At 42.6% G+C, this 24745-nt stretch overlaps 1 protein-coding gene across 1 annotated transcript in view; it reads right to left on the reverse strand.

Annotated features, from left to right (window-relative positions):
- LOC115364824 (uncharacterized) overlaps window positions 1–24745 on the reverse strand; it is a 216989-nt gene that overhangs the window by 92100 nt on the left and 100144 nt on the right. The window contains exons 12-13 of the mRNA XM_030059449.1: window positions 1356–1405; window positions 889–964 (exon numbers count right to left, since the gene is read on the reverse strand). Coding sequence (XP_029915309.1) covers window positions 889–964; window positions 1356–1405 — 126 coding nt within the window. The remainder of the gene's footprint in view (window positions 1–888; window positions 965–1355; window positions 1406–24745) is intronic.

Genomic DNA, 24745 nt, shown 5'->3' on the forward strand with positions numbered 1-24745 from the left:
CCATTCTGGTGTAGTAGCCTGTCTATAACTTCCTGTTCCCATTTGGATGGGATTAGATTTTCTGTAATTCCCCTCCCCTATATCACAGAGATGGGAAGGGCTACCTGAAGCTTGCAGTACAGTGACCCATCCCAGCAACGTACAAATTGGGCGTATACATTTTCTCCTCTTTTTCTGTCCATTAAAAAACACAGATTTGTTGATTTGGATGGGGCTAAATTCGCTGATGACGCCCTCCTGTGAAACTAATCCAGTCCGAAAACGGTTTCACATATGCTTGTTTGGTGTTTGGTGACATTAACGCTAACATCATCACGTTCACACGTTGGAAAGTTTGGCCCGATGGTGGTGTAGTAGCGCAACAGTTCTCAATCTGGGAACCCCTAGGGATCCTTCAGGGGGTTCCAGGGGGTCCCAAGAAAAAATGGGGAATATTTTAATTTCACTATTATTTCATTGACTGGAAGTTAGCCCAGTGAGAGAATATATCAGAATAACTACTCTGTTCGTAGCTGTTACACTCTCTGTTAATCTGCTAATCTACAGTACAGACACTTATGGAATAACTAAATCTTAGAGTAATCTTAGAACAACTAAATCTCTGCATTTCCATATGTGAAAAGTTAAGGTGCATGGTGCAAAATTGCAAGGGATTGATTTAAGAGAGGACCATTTGGACTAAAGTGCGTAATTTATCATTGAGCTGATGATGACGACCATGTAGAGTCAATCAAATATGTAATTGTTCCATTTTTTTTTTTTTTTATCAGTTCAGTCTTAAGAGTCCTCACTTACATCAGTTTTGCATAGTGTACCCTTAAAGTGTGAGAAGGCCAAACTCAATTAAGGTCAAAATTAAATGTGAAGAGGCGGGCAGTGGCTTCTCACCAGTTCACTGACGAGGGGAATCGGCCTCCTCTTGCGGAGGTCAGGCATGCTGTCGATGCCAAACGGTGTGTTTCCCCTGTAAACACACACACACACACACGCACACAAACACACAAAATGCATTGATCAATATTTCAGTACATGAGAATGTGTTTGTCACTGAGCAAGGTGTGATGTCATGCGTATCATGCCTGAGGTCATTATGTGGTCCATAAAAAAATAACATCACAAAAGCCACAGGAGATCTTTTGTTTTGTTTGGTAGTCCAATATATGTTTTTTATGCAGATAATTTATTGATTCTTTACATAATTTCTGCATAACAAAGAAAAGCCTGGTGCAAACACAACATCAGGCAACCACATATTCTACTTATCTTGCTCTGTCTTTCTTTTTATCTTACTTACACACACACACACACACACACACACACACACACACACACACACTCATATCGTGGCTACTAACCCAGGTCTAGCCCACGGGTGCTTGCTGGGGTCACCATCTTGATCCCGGCTCTGAAATAGAGGTCAAAGGTCAAGCATTTAGCCACTTAAAGTTGACAGGCTTTATTGAATTCATGACAGTGGAGCATGCACACACAACAGCATGGGAGAGATGAAAAAGAGAGAGGAAAAGAGAAGAGAGAAGTGTTGGAATTTGACATGGTTGGTTGAGTTTCAGCAATGCATGCCAAACAGGGAAAAAACAATCAACTGTAGGGGTCTGTCACAGAGACGACCATCATAAATCGCATGTCACCTTGTAAAGCAAGCACCCACCAAACCACGGATGCTCCCAATAAACACACACTGAATATCGACCTTTGCTTCCTAACTGCATCTATTTTGTTTTTGTCTGACAGCCAGCAAAGAAAATATCACAGAGACAGAACACACAAGCATAGAGCAGCCTGACAAACTCTCCACTTGACATTATTATCAATCAATGATGTATGCTTGCCAAGCCTACTCAAATATAATCTATATTTCAGATTGAAATGAAACATGACTGACTAAAACACTCTAGAGAATATAGATATTGAGGGTGACACACAGTCCAGTAAAACCTTGAAAACACATTATAAAGGTGCTTCTTGAGCTCAAAATTTATATGCAGTATTATCAGCATGAAGGAAGCATTCTCCTGAAACTGATAAAAAAGGAATATAAACACAGCATAAAATAATTGAAATTGAAATCAGGCATATTTCAGACATGCACATTTAAAAATGTCAGTAAGGGTAGGCACAGAAAGATGTTATATTCATATAGTTTTGCATAGTAAAGAAGCTACTAAAAGAGGTAACCTGATCTCCATCTCGACTTCCATCTGAAAAACAGCACAAGAGAGAAAAACAGAACAGACAGAAAAGAAAAACAGTCACCCCACCAGTTTGACTCATCATGTGAAATAATAAGAAACGCCCTGGATAATTCATTTGTTACAAATGCCTGGGTAACGTTAAAAGCAGCACCACCATGGATTGTTCAGATAGATGGGGTCTCAGGTCATAAATGTTTCATTAACATGTATAATTCATTATGAAAATGACTCTTAATATTTCCCTTCCTCTTCCTCTTTAATGTCAGGCTCGCTTTCCGAGGAGATAATTAATGTTTTCTAATTCAGCAAATGGATACTTCTGGAGCCTGAGAGAGGAGTAAGGAACTGGTGAATGGCAGGTGATACATTACTCTAAAGGGGGTGGAAATGTATGGTATCAGCAAAGACCAAGTGTCACAGTAAATACCCAAGGCTCCTCTCTTTATTATTCAGTACCATTGAGAGGAAATACTCAAGGAGGAGTTCTGATGATTATATATCAATAAACACATCCAACTGTAAACGGGAGAAATCTAGCTTCTCTCTGACCACTGGAAAGATCAAAGAGCAAGAAAAGAGGAGGTTTTGATCAGGAAAAAGGTAGCATGGAAAAGGAGAGGTTTCTACTCAACAAGCTAATACTTTTACAGAAAGACAAGTACCATTAATTATTTTACACAAAAAAACATAAAAGAAAATGAGCGATTTACGGCAACTTGAGTAAAGTGAAGTACAACAAAACACCACAGCTGTTTTAACCTGAGGGCTGCTTAAATTATGAGTGTGTGAATAAATGCACAAACAAATAAAGAATAGATATTGTGAGAGTACCTCCCATTTATGATCTAATACAAATGAATAAGTAATGATATATTAATGAAACAGAAAAGCAAAAAGAAAAAAAAGTGATAAAAAATATGTACAATGGAACAAAAACTCATCCCAACTTAAGTCCAGTGAGCATGGTGATGACAGCATGCGGCTTGGGGACAATGACACAAAGGCTACCTGGTTCAAACTCCTCCTGTGAGAAGGTCGACATGGTCATACTGGCCAGGTTACGCCTGGTCTCCCTCTTCTCCCGCAAGATCTGCTGGAAGCTCCTCAGGCACTTCAGCCTCCGTGCATCCATCTGGCTTATCTCCGGGGGGTGCTCCGTGGAATCTCCCTCTGCCTCTCCCTCTGCTTTGCCCTCTGGGGCTGCAGCAAACTCTGTGGCAAGTTGCTGTGGCAGCTTTGCCTCAGCTTCTCTCTGGTCCTCTTGCGATGCAGACTCATCGAGTGAGAAGGAAACTGAGAGAGATTCTGCAGTGGTGCATTGCGAAAGCTGGACTTTATTGGGCACATCTGCAGGGCCATCTGCAGGGCCGTCTGCAGGGCCGTCTGCAGGGCGCTGTCCAGGATGTTCCATAAGGCCATCGGGTGGGGACAGTATGGCAGTGCTGCTGGAGACTGGGTCTGGACAGATAGAAAGTTCATCTGGGCATGGGGGGAGCTCATCCACAGAGGGAGGAAGTTGGCAAGTATCTGCAGATTCGAATGTAAGGCTGTTGTTGGCTTCTTCAAGCAACGGCTCCACAGAGCAAGCGTCTGATTTGCCTAGATTATTGTTTTGACTCAATTTCTCAATGACATCTGTACCATCTGCATCAACCACATCATCTTTAGATTGTTGTTCAAATGGCGCCCTCTGACATTGGGGAGTTTTAGGCAACTCAGCAGTGGACAGGTCAGAGGGCATTGATATTTCAAACTCTGTTTCTTCACCAGGACTCTGAACTCCACTTACTTCAAGTTTACGTAATGCTCCTCTCAAGGCAGAGCTGAAATCAAGTACAGCTCGGCCTATGCGCTTCACCTTGAAACCGACAGTTTGGATATCTGCACTGTTTGAATGCGGGACTTGGTTACCAGCATCAGTCTCTAGGGTCAGTGGTTCATCCAAGTCAGCTACAGTTGTACATAATGATGCCTCAGTCCATGTCACTGCTGCAGACTCATACGCAGAATAAGTATCCTGATAAGTATCACCTTGACAATCAGTTGAATAGCCTGGGTCAGTTGATTGCACATAGCCAAATTCTTCCACTTCACCAGCATGTCCATCAACTGAATGGTAACCAGAACTCTGGGGGTAGGAACACTCAGCAGTGCACTCATATCCCACACTGGGACTTTCAAGGTGGGTGTCTGTTGAAACCTCAGTCCCAGGCTGTGTTTGAGGCCTTCGTCTCCGTGACTGCCAATCCTCCCTGCTGGAGGTGCTGGCAGGGGAGTTGTAATGCCGTCCAGAGTGAACAGAAAGATGTTCTGAGCTACCGGTGGAGCACTGCCCCAATGTTCCATATCCTGCTCCACATCTATAGTGATCCCAGGCCCCAGCTCCTTCACAGCAAGGAGGGCTCTCTCTTTCCTGCTCTTCCAGACTGTCTTTTCTGCAGCATGTTGCTTCTCCATGCCACACAGATTCCCCAGTGGCACCGTGTGGCCCAGGACTGCCCCAATGATCGTCTCCATCGTCAACTCTATGTTGCCTCCTACCATGGCTAGATGATGGCCTCTCTAGGTCTGATTCAGACTTGGAGCTGTGACCAGAAGATAAAGAGCTGGTGCTTGGACAGTCTTGACCATCCTGACGCTCAAGGTAGCCAAAACTGAGCTTTTTAGCAATCGCACCTATCGGGATATCTGAGCTATGGTCAGAGGTATCCTCTGGTTCCTCTAGCTCTGGATGATCCACTGATTCAGCACTTGGAGACACAGTGGATCCCTCTGCTCTTGGCAGTGAGAATTCTCCATGGATGCTGTGGTGCTCATTACAAACTGGGGGACAAACATTTGAATCAGACAGTGGGATTGTACTAACTAAACTGCCATAGGCGCTAGCAGGCCTTCTGCGAGGTGAGGGTTCAGCTCTGCACCCTACTACCCCAGACCAGGTACCGGCATGCACCCCTGCACTAGCTTTGTTGCCAGACCGAATGCCTTCAATCTCCAGCAATACAGCATCTACACAGGATGATACTTCTTCAACGGAGCCTCGAACTGAGGTCAGATAGTCTCTAAGGTCAGAGATCTCCTCCTGAATCTTGTTGATCCCCCTCAGCTCCTTGAGGATGTGCTCAATTATAGCACTAGACTCCTCCTCTTTATCTACTGCCAAGTCCTCTTCATCCTCTTCCAGGAGTATGCTCGGGAGAGGTCTGTTGAAATTGTAGTCCACACAGTCACCTGTAGAATATGGCCTCTTTGGACGAATACGGGGTGGACCAAAATCCCTTCCGACTGCCTCTGCAAACTTAGTACCATTCAGGTCTGGGCCAATTCGATTATAGTGAGAGGCCACTCGCTTCTGCTCAGGGTTTGTCCGAATCCCCACCTCAGGGGAAGTGTGAATCTGATTCACTGCAGACCTGCTGCCTTTGTGCTGCAAAGTGCATGGGATTCTTACAAATCCTTCTCTGTTCAGCTCCACCTCTCCTACACAGGGTGGCCCAAGTGCCACTCCATGTCCTTTCCCATTGGACACCCTTGGAGAGCAGGCTTCTGCCCTGGAGCCAACCTTTCCATATATACCTCTGTGTTCCTTCTCTTCCTCCAGTGCCTCACCCTCCTTGTCCTCCTCAATACCTGCATAATAGAGGTGGGGATCTGTAACAGGGTGGTCTGCAGACCCTTGCAGGAGGCGATGGATCTTACCCCGGATGACCAGTGCTACTCTGGGGTTTGGCGCTCTTTTTTTGGGCTGATGAACTTTTGCCCTAGTGCCTCCTTTTGGGGCAACACCTGCTCCAGGTTGCCCATTGAAGCGATTCCTAGAGAACATGTTCTCAACATAAAAAGTGTTCCTTAGCTGTGCCCCCACATTGCTGGTGGGAGTTACATTCAAAGTAGCGCCACCTGATGGGAGTTTTTTCAGCTTCACAACTCAAGGTTAATGGTCCATTACTAAAATGGGAAGATAAAGATGACACACAAAACACTACATCTTAAAACACTGTAACTGTTTTTGCTAAAATTAAAACTAAAACCTAAGCCATATTTTCAATACAAAATGGTGCAAAGCAGATCCAGTAAATCAAGTTTAAAATACTAAAAATCAATAAAACATTATATATAGGGTAGGATTAAGATATGGCAGTTAATGTATTCATCCAAACTTAATTAACCACAAAAAAGTGAGTAAGGGCTATGTTTTTGAGCACATTTCCTCTCCTTGCTTGGTGAGCACAAGCGACATATGGACAGTATGGTCAAGACTCCATTAAGACAACTGTAACCTTGACAAAGCAGAAGGATGGTGGATGTTTTCTGAATACTAATCCAAGAAACTTGCAGTTCTTTGCTGTTAATGGAAATGAATACTTATATGAATAACTTGATTACATTACTGTATGTTACTTCCGGGTACTGAGGCACAGGAGGGCACACTGCTCTCTATTGCCAGGAAATGTCTTATTCATCCCCTGAACACTGTTGGCAGTCCTGGCACTATGTTATAAATATCAAGTGGATCTATTGGGACTTTGCACCACAATGTCTAAGTCATTCAAGTAGTGAAGGACAGCAATGTTCAACTGATGGTCTTCAAGAAGATGGCTGAATTGCTGAGGGCTGTTTGGAAAAGATACTGTAGATGGGCTTCATAATTTATCATGTAATGGCCAAATTGTAGGAGTTAGTCAGATAATGAGTGATATTTGAGGTCCACCAAACAGGAAATAGAGAGTGCATCTTTAGTGATGCATGTTCCAGTGCAGACCCTCGGGGCTTTTGTCATTGTTATAACAATAATAATGAAAGCCCTCTTTCGCAATTGAATTAAACTTGTACCTCTTGGGCGCAGGTGGTCAATGATGTTCCACTGAATGATGTGGCAATTGTCCTTTCCAAATCCATTTCCAACACTAAACTGGACATATCTCAATTTCTACCTTAAATAAGACACACACTCATGCACGCACACATGCACATACTATCTCCATGTTGATACTTTAATATAGGCTATTCATTGCTGATCCAAAACATGATGGGACTGAAAGCTTATCTCTACGTTATTAGGTAATTAATTCAGCAGCAGCATAATGTTCAGACTGTCTGACCCAATAGTGCTTTGTGGTATTTTGAAAAAATGTCACCATGACAGCAACATTTGTTTACAGGGCACTGAGAGTATTTGACAGATACCAACACCACAAGCTAGCATCCATAAAAACATGGTCAGTGTAATCTCTTAATCTGTTGCATGCAGTGAGAGAGAAATTTGTACAGCAGAAAAAGAAAGATAGTACTTTGAAATTGGCTTTGGGGGTTTGTACAGGGACTTAAATGGTGACCCATTACCTTCAGACAATAGGCTTAATCCTGTTCGCTGATTGGCTCATTGATCAATTTCACACCCTGCTGAGCCAGGTGTGAGGTCCAAAATCAATCACTGAAATTAGGGCACACACAAACTTTAAAGCCACAAACTAGACACAGTGACCATGATGGGAAAACTGAAATATGAAAACAACCTCATATTTCAAAGGGGGACATATCTTGTGACTTAATGCAAGTTGATTGTAGACACATGATTTATGGTACAAACTGTGAGCATGTGTTGCACACAGTGCTTGGCCACTACAAAACTTTTGGAGGAACAAAATCAGCGCCTCATGCAAAACTTCATCTTTAGTTTTTGTGAAAATTTTGACATCTTTAAAAAGCACTTGAATTGAGCAACTATTGTAGGCAAAATAAACTTAGTTAAATTAAGGTAAATTAAGGTAATGCCTAATTTGAACATCTTCTGGGTGAATATCGGCGGAAACACATGGGAAACTACAATCTCAATATTATAAGCAATTATCTCTCAAAAAACACATCCAGCAGTACTAATACTACAGCTCTATTTAGAAAGGTCAAAGAGCATGCATTTGGCTGGGAATTTCCTGAGGTTACTAACAACAGGCCCAAATGTCAAAATGAACATCACACACTCAAAAACCTACGAACCAATGAAGACCAATAGCATCTTACAACTGCAACTGATGATACACACACATTTTACCAGGATCTGAGATCATTTACCACTGGCTGAGATGGAAGAGAAGCTTGGTGGGGGGATCAAACCGGCTATGTCACTGTGATTTTTACATTTAAAGGCAGTGATATGATGGGCTATGAAACTCAATTTGGTTTTATTAGCTCAAACCCTTTCTAATACAAAACTTGGTTACAAACCCACAAATTGATGAGCCTAAACCTTTTTGACTGCATGCTGCTGTGGCACATTGGATCAAAAAGGGATCTCTAAGAGAAGCCATACTGAGAACATGAGTTATACAGAGTGCACACTGCACAGATTCTGCTGTATAGCCTTCAAGAACATATATATCTCCAGCACTAATGCAATAGAAATGCATAGAAAGGGACTTCTTCAGTACCCACCACTGTAAAGAATGGCAAAGAGAATCCCAGGGGGAACTTGTCCATCACATATCACACAGAGAGAATGGGCCTCCTGAATAGTTACTGAAGTTACTCTCTCTCTCTCTCTCTCTTGCTCTCTCCTTCTCTCTCTCTCTCTGCATGCCCTACATGAGAAGCACCTCAAATCGACCTCTCCTCTAAATGATATCCGCTCTCCTCTATTTGTTATTGCTTGTAAAAATCCTTTCCACTCTTTTCCTTAGCTCGTATATTTTACGTCCTTTCATTGCACTTCTCTTTTACATCTTTGTGCAGTCACAGGATTGTCGGGTCTGTGCTTCTGACCCTTGCACTCCTCACTACTCCTGTTGCACTCATCATAAGTCACTTTGCTTAGGATTGCCAGCTGCATGCATGACGCCTATCACTGTAAAGCTGATCATCAGCCACTGACTTCGGTGATGATTATGCGTGAATGTTGACTGAATTGATACAAAACACTTCCTGTGCTTGTTTTACAGTGCGTCAAGGAGAAAGTGGATGTGTTTAAGCCACAGCTTCCTTTTCTGGAAGGATTGAACCCCCCCCACTCCCCCATATAAAGAGATTTTTAAAAATGCTAGATAGGATTTGCAGAATTTATACTGTGACTGGGGAGATAATCCGAGAAGAGAATGAAAGCTCTGATCAGAATAGTCGTCCTTAGTCATTCTTGATCCTGCTCTGTCGTCGTGCTAAGTCCTAGTAAATGAAATAATGACAAAATTTAAACTATTCCTCATTCAAGGGCACTTTGGGAGCTGCTGGTATGGAAGATCAGTGTTGGGGAAGCTAAAGAAGGGGGGACTCTGACTAGGGAAGCAAAGGAGGGAACATACTGCAGTCAAATTTAAATCAATCTCACCCCGAGGGAAGAAGAGCCACCATATTAAGGCAGATATGGTCCAACTCAGCTTACATAAGTTACTGCACTGAGGAAACTTTCAAACCGAACTACTGAAGCCGCTGACAAGCACTCGCACAGTTGCACACTCACACTCACACACATACACACACAATGAGGTTGTCACTTATAATTGTAAATGTATGAATAACATCAAAATGCATGAATAACTTCACTGCCAAACAGTCTTACGTCACGCTAAGCCTCAGATTTCCTGAACCTTATTACTTAAACACAGGAAACCTCTTGCTTGACAACATCACGCCATAGCTTCATGCATTTTTCCTTTCGTTTTTTTTTTTTTTTTTTTCCTAGGGGCTGTGTGTTTGTCATTGTAGTGGTGGTAGAGAGCAGCTGGCTGATAGCAGGCTCTGAAGCCCCATCATCCCCATCCAGCCCTATTGATTATGGGCTTAAAGGGGGCATGGGAGGGAGCTGTGGGCAGGTGCAACAGTCTCTTACCCATGTTACGACTCCTAGTCCTGCATAAATGATGCTTTCTTTCGTTTCCACTGCAGCCCATTCAAACCCAAAGCCCTCATTATCAACAGCCATGGCCTACAATTAACATGGCATTACTGAGGGTCGCTTCTTCTCATTATTTAGTTCATTCATCTCTCGCGTTCCTCTGTGTGAATTGTTCCTTCCTCTCCTGCCTTTTATATTTTTTGATCTGCTGTGTTTTATTTGTTGGCAGCTCTCCCCTGCTTTCTCTCCTCGCTCTGTCATTTCAGATTGGGCACGAGCCAAATGGGGAGGTTTTCTGAGTGAGCTTTGGTTGCAGTGCCAACGAATGACAAGGAGAAAGTTTAAATTGGAGATCAACCTCCTTCTCCCCAGTAAATAACACTGCGTTCTTGCTTTTTACATCAAGTATTTTATCATCAACCAATATCGTTATCTTGTCCGAAAAGATCTGGAGAAGGAAGAGAAAGCGATATCGATGGATTTACTGCCATATTTGCTGCCTGTATTGACAAACTGGGAGATTTTGATCTCCAAGAATGGTCATGGTTTATGATCTGAAGCCCGCGGCAGTAAATTCATCGTAATATCAGGATGAAAAAGGAGGAACAGTTGGAAGGAGTGGTAGATGCGGCTTCCAAGACTGTTGGCGTCCTCCTGCTGTCCCTTGGCCTCCATCTGAGACATTTGCACCTTACAGAAACTCGCCTGGCTGTGGGCCAATTTTTACTTGAGGGAAAAATGGCCTACAGGATGTGATCACACCCTTAATTTTTTTTTCTGAACCATAGTTGAAACTTTTTTTTTGGTTGCATTTCTGTATTTGGTTTGTGAGGGGCTTGCAAACAAAAGTCACATGTTGGTCTTTTGGATTGAGTTTTGGCCAGAGCCTTTGGAGAGAGGCTATCTCTGGTTTTGGCAGCCTGGCATCCTGTGAGGTCTGAGAGCTTGGCAGCCGTGCTTCAGGAAGGAATGCATGATATGGAAGCAGTTTCATATTCGTTTACATACTCCTCCTTTACCTGTATGCCTGTTAACTTTGACCATGAATGCAAGGAGTGTTTCTGTTTTATTTTGTTTATCTGAGCAGCAAAGCAGATCTCAATTTAGACTTGCACTGTGATCGTTTTGCCAGGAATCTGACCGAGTCCTCTGAGTAAATGCTGTTCCTCCTGAATAGTCCAAGGGCCTTGTAAAAGGGCCCAGTATGTATTCAATCAAAGGACTGTAAACATATTGATCAACAGCCCACATGCTCTCATTTTACTGGGGGAAAAAAAAAAAATCTTGCTCCCCTGTCAATATTACAGTCAAACCATCGATCAAAGAAAAGCTTTAGCAGCCACCAAATGGCTTCCATAACACCTCCTTCCACAAAGTAACGAGGATATATAAAAAAAAAAAAAAAAAAAAAAAAAAAAAAAAAACAGAAAAGTTAAAAAAGTTAGATCTTGTTCCAGCAGCTTTGTGAACAGATGTAACCATTACAAGATCTATTTTTAAATCAAGGTTACAAAGATTGGTTTGGTTTCTTGTGAAACTCATTACAGTTTCTTTTTAAAATCAACTTCAAAGAGCTTTTTGTTCATCATGTTTGTACCACAATATTTAACACCCAAGAGGGAACTGCCTGTAGTAGAAATGCAGGATAGATGGAAGCATGGGGACCAATCGTCAGACACACACCACCAATAAGAGAAATATCCCCAGAAGGGAAATATAGAGCCCTTTAAGAAAGTGAGAGCAGTCTATCTCGGCTTATTGAAAAAAATACGAGCACCACATGTATAAATGAACCACCCACAACACAGGTTGATCACACTCCAGCACACCCCTGCACATACAATCAACTATAAAATGGCCTTTGACACTGCAGAGATGGTAAAATCTCTACTCGGTTCACCTCTGACCTGCAGGGACGCTGTGTGTTAAAGGAAATTCCCGCACTCAGATACACTGTCATGCATCGTCAGGGCAATCCAGCAGCTAACTTTTGATCTGCTGCGATTTACTTTTCGGCGTGAACCGACTTCCTCCAACCTGACTCATCTACTCCAAACTCATTTATTAAATTCCAACTTTTCTCATAATTGCTTTCAACCACAAGAGAACAGAAACGCCACTTTCATCTGTGAGTGGCATGAGGCTGAAGCTCGGCATTGGATATTGTGTAGATATTTGTCTTTTCAACTTTAATGATTTGCCACCATCTTTTTTTTTCAATATTTGAACAAATATTTTCCTTATTCGACCTCTTTTTCATGTGGGAAACGAGCAATTGAAATATAAACATGGATTATTCCTCCTCTTACAGGAAACTCAAAAGCACCAGTGCTTTTATGCTGCTTGTACAAGCTGTTGAAGGTGAAAAATACTTCAGATGTTTTAGATCACAGGAAATATTTTGTGCTATCAAACTCCACCAGGGCTGCAGACATCTGGGAGTGACGTCACACCATCTATGTTCAGCCGGTCATCAGCTTGAATGAGAAAAGAACCCAACAACAAACAGGCACAGAAAACCAAGGTAATGGATGCTTTATAATGACGCTAAAGCTTTTTAGGATGGATTTTTCCTTCGGCCGTGTGCATGTGTCTCTCGATGTTGGAGGAAGACGCTCGTGCAGCTTTCCAATGTGCGTGTAATGAGCATGCAATTCTGTTTGTGACAAAGAGATCCTGACAGAAAATAAATACCACTATTAGGAAGAGGCTTGAGTCTTGAAGAAAAGAATGACAGCCAGAAGAATAGTGGGCAACCGGTTGAGAAAGAGACAGTGAGAGAAATGCCAAGAAGAAAAGAGCGGCAACAGCTGTTTGAAAGAGCAACGAAATACACGGCATTAGCAGAGGTTATTTTAGCGCCTAAATAGATGGAGTGAGTACGAGAGGAAAAAGACGTCAATACGACTCTATACTTTGCAGGAGGAGATGTGGCTGATTTTATGAAGATTTACTTTTTAGCCATTTCGCTGACACTCGTCTTCAGAGTGACTTACAGTGAGCGCGACGGCACAATGAGCTTCGATCCATTCGTCGTCAATATTAAAGGCACAAAATAGTCCAGTAGTGCCTTAACAGATGATGTATGATAAAAAAAAAAAACATACAAGGAAAGAAAAAAAATGTGAAGTGACACATACTGCACTCTAAAACCCTTCATCTCAACAAGCGATTTCAGCTCATATTAAGGCTTCAAATCATGCTTTTCTTAAAACAAGTGAAAAACAACAGGACTAGTGTGGACTTCAAAGACCGATGCGCATGAACTGATGAAGCCCCTTGGATAAGAGGCGAAACGTCTTCCTAAGACAAATACAAGTCCAGTTGCCTACGATTCAATTTGCCCAAAGAGAACGATGACCTGGATAAATGAGAATATCCATAGACACTTTTCTGTGGAGGCAATTTAACTTTTTTCAGCAGTTTTTTTTTTCTATGAACAAGTATGGATATGATAAAACAAAGACAGAGTAAAGCAGATCAGGCTGCTAGTATCAAGAACATGAAACTAGATTCAAGAATATTCTGGAAACAAGTTGGTTGGCCCTGGAAACAAGTGGAAAAACTTGCAACAAGTTGAAAGTCAAGATGTTAAGACTGTATGTATGACTGAAATAGTGGTTGAAGAAAATATCCTTTTATCGGCTTACTCAGACTGAGACGAGATGTTTGATACCCTTTTCACCTCTTAACATCCAGTGGTTAGGATCCTATGGGTAGCATTTTGGGTTAGCTTAGCATAAAGACTTGAAGTCGATGGGAGTCGTTAGCCTGGCTCTGTCAAAGTGGAAAAATAAACCTTTCAGCAGCCCTGAAGCTGTCTTATTTACACAGTGTGTATCATGTGTGTTTGAAATAAACTACCCATAGGAACTGAACCACTGGACGTGTAGAAGTGAAAATGGTATCAAATATCTGCTCTCAGTCTGGATAAGTCAGAAAAAGTCAGAAAAAGGGTACTTTGATTCAAGATTCAAGATTCAAGAATCAATAGATTTATTTCCATGTCAACAAGTTGATAGGAATTTGTCCTGGTAGACTCTCTGACATAAATATCATAAACAAGGACAGTACAGCAGCACATCACGTACAAAAAGATGAGCATAAACACAAACAGACAGTAAACAATATGCAATACCCAGCGGCATTGAAAGTGCATGCAGTTATGTTAAAGTGCTACTTACATTGTAACCTGTATATACATAACCATTAAAGTCAGTGCAAGTTCAAAAAGTTAGAGTATTTCTAGAAGTTTTCTTGCAGGGTAATGATTTTTTACATGAAAGGACAGTAAAATCAATAAGACTACAGTGTGCTGTCTGCCATTTTAGTATCAAGCCACTTGAGAGAAAATCGCCACATTTTGGACACCGAATCCTGGCAAAACAGGGGAAAATCGAGTGTATCGAGGAAGATAAGAGCACACGCGCATGCAGCCACCTACAGGACTGAGTCACGGCTGAGTGGGACATTGGCCCCGCTGTCACCTTCATTAGCCTAATTCTCTCGCGCACTCTAATTGATTTATCATCGCCTCCCTGCCTCCGTCTAATTCCATCAGTCATTCCTCAAACACGCAGCGCATGCCGTGCACACCCTCTCACACACGCATATATCATGCACAGACAGACATAAGTGGCTCTCCATTCCATTTATCTCATGCACATAATCCTCAGCGTCACACACACACACAAACACACACCGCTGCCCCGCTGGTGGCAGAATGGGAAAACTCTGTTTGCGATGTGAACGGATTGCCTTACAAGTTAAAGTGTTTCCACTTAAAGGCTCTTATGGGCTTTCTCGAAAGGCTATAAAAGCAGCCGGGAGGAGAGGAGCGTCCCGGCGCGGTGTGTCACGGCCATTCAAGAGTGGAGATGAACGAGAGGGAGGGCGGGGTGGGGGGCGGCGGCGGCGGCTGGGGTTGGGCGGCGAAGAGTGGAAGGTGTAATCACTTTCCCAAGCAAATCTAATAAGTCAGGCCTGCTCCCTCTCCTTCCACTCGATCCTTTCCTCCCTCCTTCCACGAGCGAGCGTCTGTTCCACGAACCGCTTTTGGCTGCCGGCCACCGGTAACCCAACGCGCATGACAATGCTCGGCCTCCTGAGGCTAATTGATTTAGCTTTGTCTCTGCCTTTCTGGAGATGCCAAACAAAGATGCCGCTTGTTGTCTCTCTGGCCAACTCAGGAGTGAGCCTCTCAAGCTGCTTCATTTATTTATTAATTTATTTATTTCTTGACTTGGTAGCACTTAACAGATGCTTGTGGGAAGTACTAGTCATGCCTCCCGCTGTTTAAAACATGTCTGACATGTGGTGCTTTTTCTTTCTTTTCTTTTTTTTTTTGTTTTTTTTTTTTTGGTTAGAACTTGGAAAATGTTTTAACTTCTAATAGCCGGTGCTCTGCTAAAAACATGCTCAGCTCAGATGCAATTAGGAGTAATGTAGCAGTACCAAAAGCCTGCAGTCGGCTCCAACCAGTCGGAGGTCATGCACGATATTAAAGCGAGAGCAAATCCTGGCTTTGGTTTGCTTGCATTGTGTGTCAAAAAACACTTTGAGCACAAAAATGAATGTGAACAAAGCAGATTATGACCAAAAAAAAAAAAAAAAAGAACAAGTCCTGGTACCTTTTTTTTCTTCATGTAATTAGTATTATTTGTGAAAGAACTTTTTCCCAGCACGAGGTTACTATGCAGAGGTTTCCTGCCAAATCTACCTTCCAAACCAAACGGGAAAATAACAAAAAAGAGTTGTTCAATTTCCTCAAGCAAACAGGTACTGCGACTTGTTGAGTTCTTACACTGGCATAATCTGCTTTCTTTGCATTTGTGTGCTAAAAGTGCTATTTTGGGAGCTGCTATTGAAGTAAATGGAGAGATGGAAATACAGTATTCTGGATTAACGGCCCAGGGGAGCACAAAGAAAACTAATGAGGATATTTCATCACCACGTGGGCCAATATCACAACCAGCTAACCAAACAACCCAACTCTACCGAAGTTCAATTTTGAATGAATGTGCACAGAAAATTTCATGAGATTCAAATGAAAGTTATTTGAGTTATCATGATCATAACCAGGGTGTGTAGCGGCGGCTGCAGCAGCATTTTGGTTATTAAATTACTGGGGGATTGGCTCACTAATTTGCAATTTTCTGTCCTAATTTTAGATTTGTGTTACCGTGTGCCAGGTCAGGTCCCCAAAACCTGACCACAGGACCCCTTCCTGCCCCCCTGGATTTGTTTGTACTGATTTATGCTTTTCATTTAACTGTATTTCTGTAATTTTTTAAACAAATTTTACTCAGTACTTTCAACTTTATTCCATCAGTCCTCAATCTCTCAATGCATTTAGACATATTTTCATCTAAATGGGGAATTTTCTGTTGCATTCAAGTCAAGCACTGACACCCAGTTCCAGGTGTTTGTTGCTTACTTTACTCTTTAAACACTGGCACTGGTCCCTCGCTGCAAAGCATATACCAATACCCCAAAACCAGCTACTCAGAGTGCCTCTGAGCTGACATATGGCCATAATGGAGGCTAAAAAAAAAGCCCATTTTCCATCAATTTACTTAAATCTTACTTATCAGCAAATGTGGAAGTTTGTCAAACTCATTTCATGTTGAGTGGTTGGAACAGCACATTTTACAGGATATTAATTTGGGCATCCATTTTTTTTTTTTTACTCCATTAAGCTTATTATAGCTTTGGATGATTGCATGGTGCTTCATTGTACCGTAGTAAAGGTGACGCTCTGAAATCCTTCCATCACATCGCATGTTAGATAGATAGGCAGTTTCATTCCCGTAATCCCTCCTCCCTGATCCTTTGATGACTAACCTCAATCCTGCTGTCATTTCTCATACAGCCTCTCTCGCTCTCGTTCTCTCTGCCCCTCCACGCCTGGAAGAAACAGAGCTGTCTGTCCCTTCCAGCCCTCCGGTCAGTCAGCATTAAGTCACCACTGTACACACTGACCCCTGTCTCTATTTCCTCGCTCTATCTGCTTCAAGGCGCCTGGCCCATCCATCACCTGACATGTTTGCACCGCACTAACCTAGACGCACTTAATATACACACACACAACCCTGTATTTCTATCTATTCCAATGATGCCACTCCCTCACTAACCTCAGTCCTCACCATTACACACCTAACCTTAACCCCAGCTGATCCTAATCCTAATGCTAATACCCCACCCTTAACCCTGACTGCTACCCCAAATCATGAACCGGCTCTTTGAAGAAGCAAGAATTGTCCAAAATGACCTGACTTAGGTCAAGGTCTACAACTCAAATTTGTCCTCATTAGCACAGAAATACAAGACCTCATGCAAACATGGAAATTTATGCTGCTCCAAGGCAGATGATAAGGTTGAGCATTCTTCTACCACTCGCGAAAAAAACAAGCAAATTCATATGCCAACTTTTTTTTTTGTCTGTGCTTGCATTAGTGTGTACTCAACTTTGAATATAAATGCATGAGTCAATGTGTGTATGAGTGGCTGCGTAACACCCTCCCCGCCGCCTGCTATCGAGTTCACGCACACCATCACTTGACTGACAGCATCCAAATCAGCATGGCCTTTCTCCACATCGCCCTTTCCTCCTGCATGGATGCAGACAATTAGAGAGGTCGACCTTCGGCGCGGCAGCTGGAGATAATTTTCATCATCTGTCAGTCAAAAGTCTAAATGCAAAGAGGGTGGGACCCGGTGGATTTCTGCAGAACCTAAATAGGTGATTTTTTTTTTTTTTTCTGTAGGCGCTCCTTGGATCTGCAGGTATTCTGCACGACAGCATGCCATGGGCTCCTGCTGCATTCACCTCTTGAAGAAGAGATGTAAAGTCTAACTTGTCGTGACAACTTGAAGAGCGTTCACTCGTCAAACCGCCACCGAACTGTCACAGCTGACAACAAGACAGATTGAAAGGCTACGTCTGTTGTATGACTGAGATGAATATATTTCTAGAAAGTGTAGAGAAGCTAAGAACCTGGAGTCATTGGTGATTCTTCCGAGACGAACTCCACGGTTGTCAAAATATTCCAAGTTGATGATGCTGTGTGAGATAACTGGGAGAAATCATATGGAAGAAGCAAATCCAAAGTTTCCAAGAGGTAAATACGCCTAGGGAGAGGAAGTGGGAAGGTCATATTTAAAGATACAGCTCTACGGCAGGAGCGCAGGATTGAATAGGTGAACAGACAAAGAAAAGAGCACAACCTACAGAAGACCCACGGAGACAGAGTCACAGTGCCGCCCACACTGTTTGACTGACAGGGGATCTCTTGGAAACACCACAGCAGTGATGTCAGATGACTCAGGCTGCTGTGTTTCTCTGCTCCGGCAGCCACTTCACCAGGTAACTAGCCATCGTTCAGAAGTGCAATTCCATTCGAAAATTCATTTTTCGCTGTTACAATGCATAATGTGCCCGGGGAATTTGGGAAGCCATTATCCACTTCAGTCAGCAGACAAAAAAAAAAGAAAAAAAAAAGGGGTTAGGCTTTGTGCACTTACAGGTGTTCCTCTGGTTTCTGTCACTCGTCACTGCAATCTCTCCAAAACCCTGTAAAAGCAGCTCTCAGCCTTTTAATCAAACAACCAACCAAGACAAATCGATGGCTTCTAACAGCTGCATGTTGCTGACATAAATGTGCAGATGGCTGACTTTGACACCAAATGAAGTTAAAATGCTTTTACTTAAGGCAGCTTGGCAGTAATTGTTTGCATACGTATTTTACCTCCCCTGCAAAAATTTAGCAGCTGGGGGTTAAACCTTCAACAAGTTAGACCGCCGCTGCTCCAGCTCTTTTTACCCCAACATTATGGCCAGTCTGTCATGTTAGGATCTCCAACGTTACAACAATGTCGTCTTGCAGCCTCCTGTTGCAGACATAAACAACTTTGCTGCCAAATACTGCTTGCTATTCCCCCTTTTCGGGCTACTTTACTTTTACTTACTTTTAATTACGGGGAGCCGCCTAGAGGCTGCAAACACTTCAGATGAAAAATGTATTCATGGCAAAGATCAAACAAGCTGATTTCCAAATTAGAAATAAATTTATTCACGTTCCTTAAATCACCCCCCTCCGCCCCACACCCCAGCTGTAATGAAGCAGCGATGTTCTTGTTCATTCATAATTACCCTTTCTGAAAGATGCTTCAAGGAGCAGCCTGGAGGTTTTGGAGATGACGCCCAGGAGCTCCAGAGCTCAACTGCCTGGCACACTCGCACCCTCCACAGGGGCTGGGGATCACGACTCGTGTTCACACAGAACCGCTTCCATGATGCATGTTTTAGGGAGCTGCCTCAGACAGCAGGAGGAAAAAAACACTTTTTTTTTTTTTTTTTCTGACTGAATATTGTCTGCAAGAACAACACCAAGCAAGACCGGGAGGGGTTAGAGAGCAAGATGCCAGAGATGCAGTGTGTGTAGAGCAAAAAGAGACGTGAGAGCAAGAAATGCACGCTCAGTACACAGAATCAGCTGATCGCTCGGAGGAACAGGGAGAGTGGGAAAAGTGCACAATCATTTTGCTTCAGGACATAATCAGTAGCCTTGGTTTAAAATAGGTTCACTGATATGACGCTGCCACGAGGAAAGGAGAGGAAATGTGTTGCTCAATGCCTACTTCAACACTTTACATCCTACACTCTGAGAAGTGGGTGTTGATCAAGGATTTTTCTAAAATATAAAGGTTAAATTACATAAAAATTACATATAACAATGTTCTTTAGAGAGGATTTATCTTTTTTATCACCGTATTCTTCTGGGAACTTGATGGTTGCACATTGAGCCCCTAAAGGTTCCTAAAACCTGCTTTCATTTTTACAGTGCATTCCATTTAAACACACACAGTATAACCTGTGGAGACCGTTGATCTTTAGGTTATTTTGGGCATGCGCTTCATGATTCATCCTCATGTGAGAGCCGGAAACTTACCTCGCACGGCAAAGGAGGTGAGCCGAGGTGGCGGAGCGAGAGACGGAGCAAAGTTTGACGGCACGATCCACGCATCCACCGACGGAGCATCCACAATCCTCGCGGGGTGTTCACTGATTCATCATTGCATCTCTTTAAATGTTTTTTTTTTTTTTTAAAGACGTGCAAAAGGAGAGGCTTTGAAGTTAACAGGCGGGGTGGGTGAACTAATTACCCCCCACGTAAGACAATCCACTCGGCTCCACAAGAAAGAAAGAAAAAAGTCAGTCAGGGAGGAATTGCTGATGTTGGTGTCAGAATCAAAAGTGGCTCAAACGAAAAGAAAGTCACCAATCTGCCTTGTTCTGCTTTTTTTTTTTTTTTTTTGTCACAGCGGGGCGTGTCAGTCAAAGCGTTCAGTGTCACCGCCTGTCTGTTGCACTTTCCCCGGATCTCCACTGCTCTCTCTCTTGATCACAGCGCTCACTGAGTCGCTCCCCGGCGGTCTACTTCACCTCCCGTCTCAGCTGATACACACAGCATATTCTCCTCCTGCCTCTCTCTCCCTCCCCTTCTCTCTCTCTCTCTCTCTCTGTCATTTCATCTTTCACTCTCTCTCTCTTTATCCTCCCGCCTTTCTCTCTTTCACGTCCTCACGTCTCTTGATTGATCTTTATCCCTTCCAGCCTTTTCCTCCTGCCCTCCTCCTGCCATTAGCTCCAGTGATCGCAGCTTGTTGCTCAGCAAACAGACGCTCCATGTCTTGTGCACTCTCTCTCTCTCTCTCTCTCTCTCTCTCTCTCACCCACCTCCCATTCTGTTTCTCACTTGATTTCACTTTTTCACACAAGCAGTCATCCACAAATACCTTACACAGCTACAGCGTGCGTGCACCCTCGATGCCTTAAACGCAGATAACACTCTGACACTAGGCTCTGAATGGCTGTGAATGTCTTGCAGGTGAGAAAAAAAAAAAAAAAAAAAAGATGCACATCAGCCTGTGAGATGCACAGTGTCTTCAATTTTTCAGCTTTTAGTGATGAAAAGACATTAAAAACCAATCTTTAACAGCGATTAATAAAAATTAAAAAAAAAAAAAAAAAAAAAAATCACCAAGTGTTAATTTTGTAATTTGCAATGTATTTCGTGACAGAATTATGATAATGTATTCTAGTTCCCCGTACCGTGGAAATGGCCTCTGTGGGGCACGGAAGGCATCCCCTTGTTTTTGGCTGAGATGCGGGCACATAACGCTCGGGAGCAACTGGGTGGGGATGTGACTTATGGCTCATTAAAAAGCTATTAGTACAATAAAGCATCAAAGTTAAGGCTGGTGGCTACACTGCCTTTAGCCCGTGGCGAGACAATCAGCCTCGAACGGCAGGCGCAGCGCAATAATAGCAGCCCACGTGACGCGGCTGTTATGTCAGCCATGTTAAAAATGTACAAAGCGGCGTGATTAAAGACAAAATCCAGCGTGAAGCAGAATTAACTTGTTATTCCCATGATCTTGGACAGTTAAATGGAGGCCTGTCATGGAGGTGATTGGTTATGAATGGTTAAGAGGTAGAAGAGAGGGAGACAAATGGCAAAATATCATATTAGAATTTTTTTTTATCCTTGACAAAGGAAAATGACAACTTTTTGTGAAGTGTCACATCATAATAAAAAAAAGGGGGTGAAAGGATCGGAGATTAAGAGGCCGTAAGATTGCACTGTTTCCTCGACAGGCCTTTATTACGAGCTTCATTGGGGGTTTATGAGGTGCTCTGTGTGTACGCTGGTTCACTAACTTCTCTGATGTATACTGTGTCGTGCTTTTTTTTTTTTTCAAGGGAAGTATGCACTCTTTAGGCCACATATGCACCCTAGTGGGAAATTCAGCGTTCACTTGTATACCAGGCAGATGAAGTCTTCACAGACCCCCCAAAAAGTCATACCTGAACCCAAAAATGATAGATAGATAGATAGATACTTTATTCATCCCGAAGGAAATTCACAGTTTTCAGCAGTATCCACAGAGTACAAGATTAAGTAAATAAAAAATAAAGAATAATAAAAGATAAAGAATAATAAAAAAATAAAGAATAATAAAAAATAAAGAATATAAAAAATAAAGAATAAAGGATGACACTCGAGATCTAAAGATCTAAGTACCCAATGTGCAAAAAACAATGTGCAAAAAAACAAATAAACCAGTGTGCATCGATGTATACAATGTGCATAGATGTGGGCAACGTGCAAATTTACAGTATAAACAGATGATAAATAGCTGATAAATAGATGATAAAAAACCAAAAAAAAAAAAAACAGTGTGCATCGATGTATACAATGTGCATAGATGTGGGCAATGTGCAAATTTACAGTATAATGCTGTATAATGACCTGGAAATCGACCCAAATCCGAACAGACGCAGATAAAACCGTCAGCGCATAAAACACACACACGAGCTCGCACGATAGCACCCACGTAAACACGGTGGCTTGCTCGATTTTCAGTTTTCTCTTATTTTCCCACATGAGTTGTTCTGTCCACACATAATTAATTGCACATCTGCCCGCTGGGATCGGCTGGGGTAATTAACGTGGGACACACACAGACTTCACGCCTTGGCTGCATTCAACATGTAACATATGTTACATGAAACTGGTGGGTGAGCGCTGATCCACTCTACAAACATAAAAATAGACCAGTCCTCTGTTTACATTTTTTTTATGTGAGGTATGTGCAGCCCTTTTACACAGAAATTGGTCCTAAAGTGCCTATATATATATATATATATATATATATATATATATATATATATATATATATATTTTTTTTTTTTTTTTTTTTTTTTTTTAATTAAACTACCAGCATACAGGAAATGACTCTAGCTTTAATCACCCTGTCAGCATTTGTTTTGATCGCCCTGTCTGCATTTATTTTGCCAGTACCAGCTGGTGGTTGCTTAGTAACTTTATCCCTTACATGGCCTACTGTAGTGTGTAGATATTCAAATATCACACACAAACTCAGTGAAAAAAAAAGTTGAAGTTTCCAAAAATTGCACACACAATCCCACACAATCCCAAAACGAGCGCTCGTCGTGTTGTTGTACGTGAACCGCTGCACATCGGCTCCACTAACGGTCCAAATACTTTATGTGTTCAATGTAGCTGAGGCGTTGGACCAGTGGCAACAAAACCTGAGCTACACCCGATTAGACTCAATATCATTTGGGCCTGAGATCCGTAACAGGTGGATCATAAATTCCTCTATCAGGTTGCACTGTAGAAGTTCCCTCAGCCAGCTCCAGGCCAGTATGCAGCACATTCATATACAGGGAAGGAAGAACGTGGATTTATAATCATAGTCATCAACAATTCAATTAAATTATTTGCTTGGCGATTCTCGTAGATTAAAGCCCGCCTGTGAAAGCACGAGCACACTTGTTAATGTTGAACACGAGTACCTCTGTACCTCTGCTTAAAGTTTGAATTTGAAGACTCAAAACGTCTCACATCCAGAAACTGCTCCACTGACAGTGAATGGAAGATTGATGATACATTTTTTTTGCTTTGGAGTGACACATAAGAGCAGAGGTAATGACTGATAAAATCGATTCAATATCCTTATATCACACTGCCACTGTGTACAAGCTCAACACATCACACAGCAAACTCAGGTATTATAGAGTCAAGGTTGTTTTTGCCCGGTTTTACAGATAAAAAATGCACCACAGACGGTCCGATCCACCTGTTCTGAGGCGCACCTCAAGTTTTTCATAATCATTTCCCCAAGAGAAATCAAGAGAAATGAAAGTCCCTTTTGCTAAAAAGCACACCAAAGCCCACTGTATGCAAAATTGCCTGTGCAAAAAGCAATCCCTGTGGGCAGAGTCACATTTCCCATGGAGAAGTCGGTCGTCTCCGTTGTCAGCACAACGGGAGCCCTTTCATCCACGGCTGCAGTGTCTTCTGGACTGCAAAATTTAACTGCCACTTCCACCGTCTGAAAAGACCGATGGCATTTTGTATTGGAAAAGAAAGTAATTGGTTACCTGCCACGGGCTGGCCTGCTGGAGAAAACAAACTTGCCAGCCACAGCCAAAACTGCATTTAGCAAGTAGTAATTTCCTACCTGGCTGTCAGAGCAGCAGTTTCGTATTTTTAATTTAATAACATCACATTTGAGAGACTTGGCCGCTTTATCTCCAGTTTTTGAGAAAAAAAAAAAAAAATCTTACATACAAGGGCTAGATTTTCAGTCAAGATCAGGAGTTTCACTTGTAAATTTCTGTTAATGTTCCCCCTTCTAGTGGTTTCTATCTTATCATTACTGAAGACTATGAATGATCCAGTTGAATAATGAAACTGCCAAATAATGTCAGAAGGAGATGCTGTGAATGTGCATTTGTATGTGGGTGGTTGGAGTCTGTAGGCATTGCCTGCTGGTGTTTGTATGTGTGTGTGTGTGTGTGTGTGTGTGCATGTAAGCATGTGGCGTTTTGAATGTGTGCATGTATATGTGACAGATGCGTGTGTGTGTGTGTGTGTGTCACCGAGGTAAACACAGGGCGGTGCACTGGCTCAGGGAGAGAAACAGGCTAAAACCTCTGATTTAACTCGCATCCTGGAGGGCACAAATGAGGACCCCCGCTTTCCCTCCCTCTCTCTCCCTCTCTCTCTCTCTCACACACACACACACACACACACCGCCCACAGGCCTGATTTCCATGGTGACTTTCAGCCAATGTCATGCGGCTGTGTTAGGTCTCAGATCCCTCAGAGGGGCG

The sequence above is a fragment of the Myripristis murdjan genome, chromosome 9 (assembly GCF_902150065.1).
Source record: "Myripristis murdjan chromosome 9, fMyrMur1.1, whole genome shotgun sequence".
In the NCBI taxonomy this organism is placed as follows: Eukaryota; Metazoa; Chordata; class Actinopteri; order Holocentriformes; family Holocentridae; genus Myripristis; species Myripristis murdjan.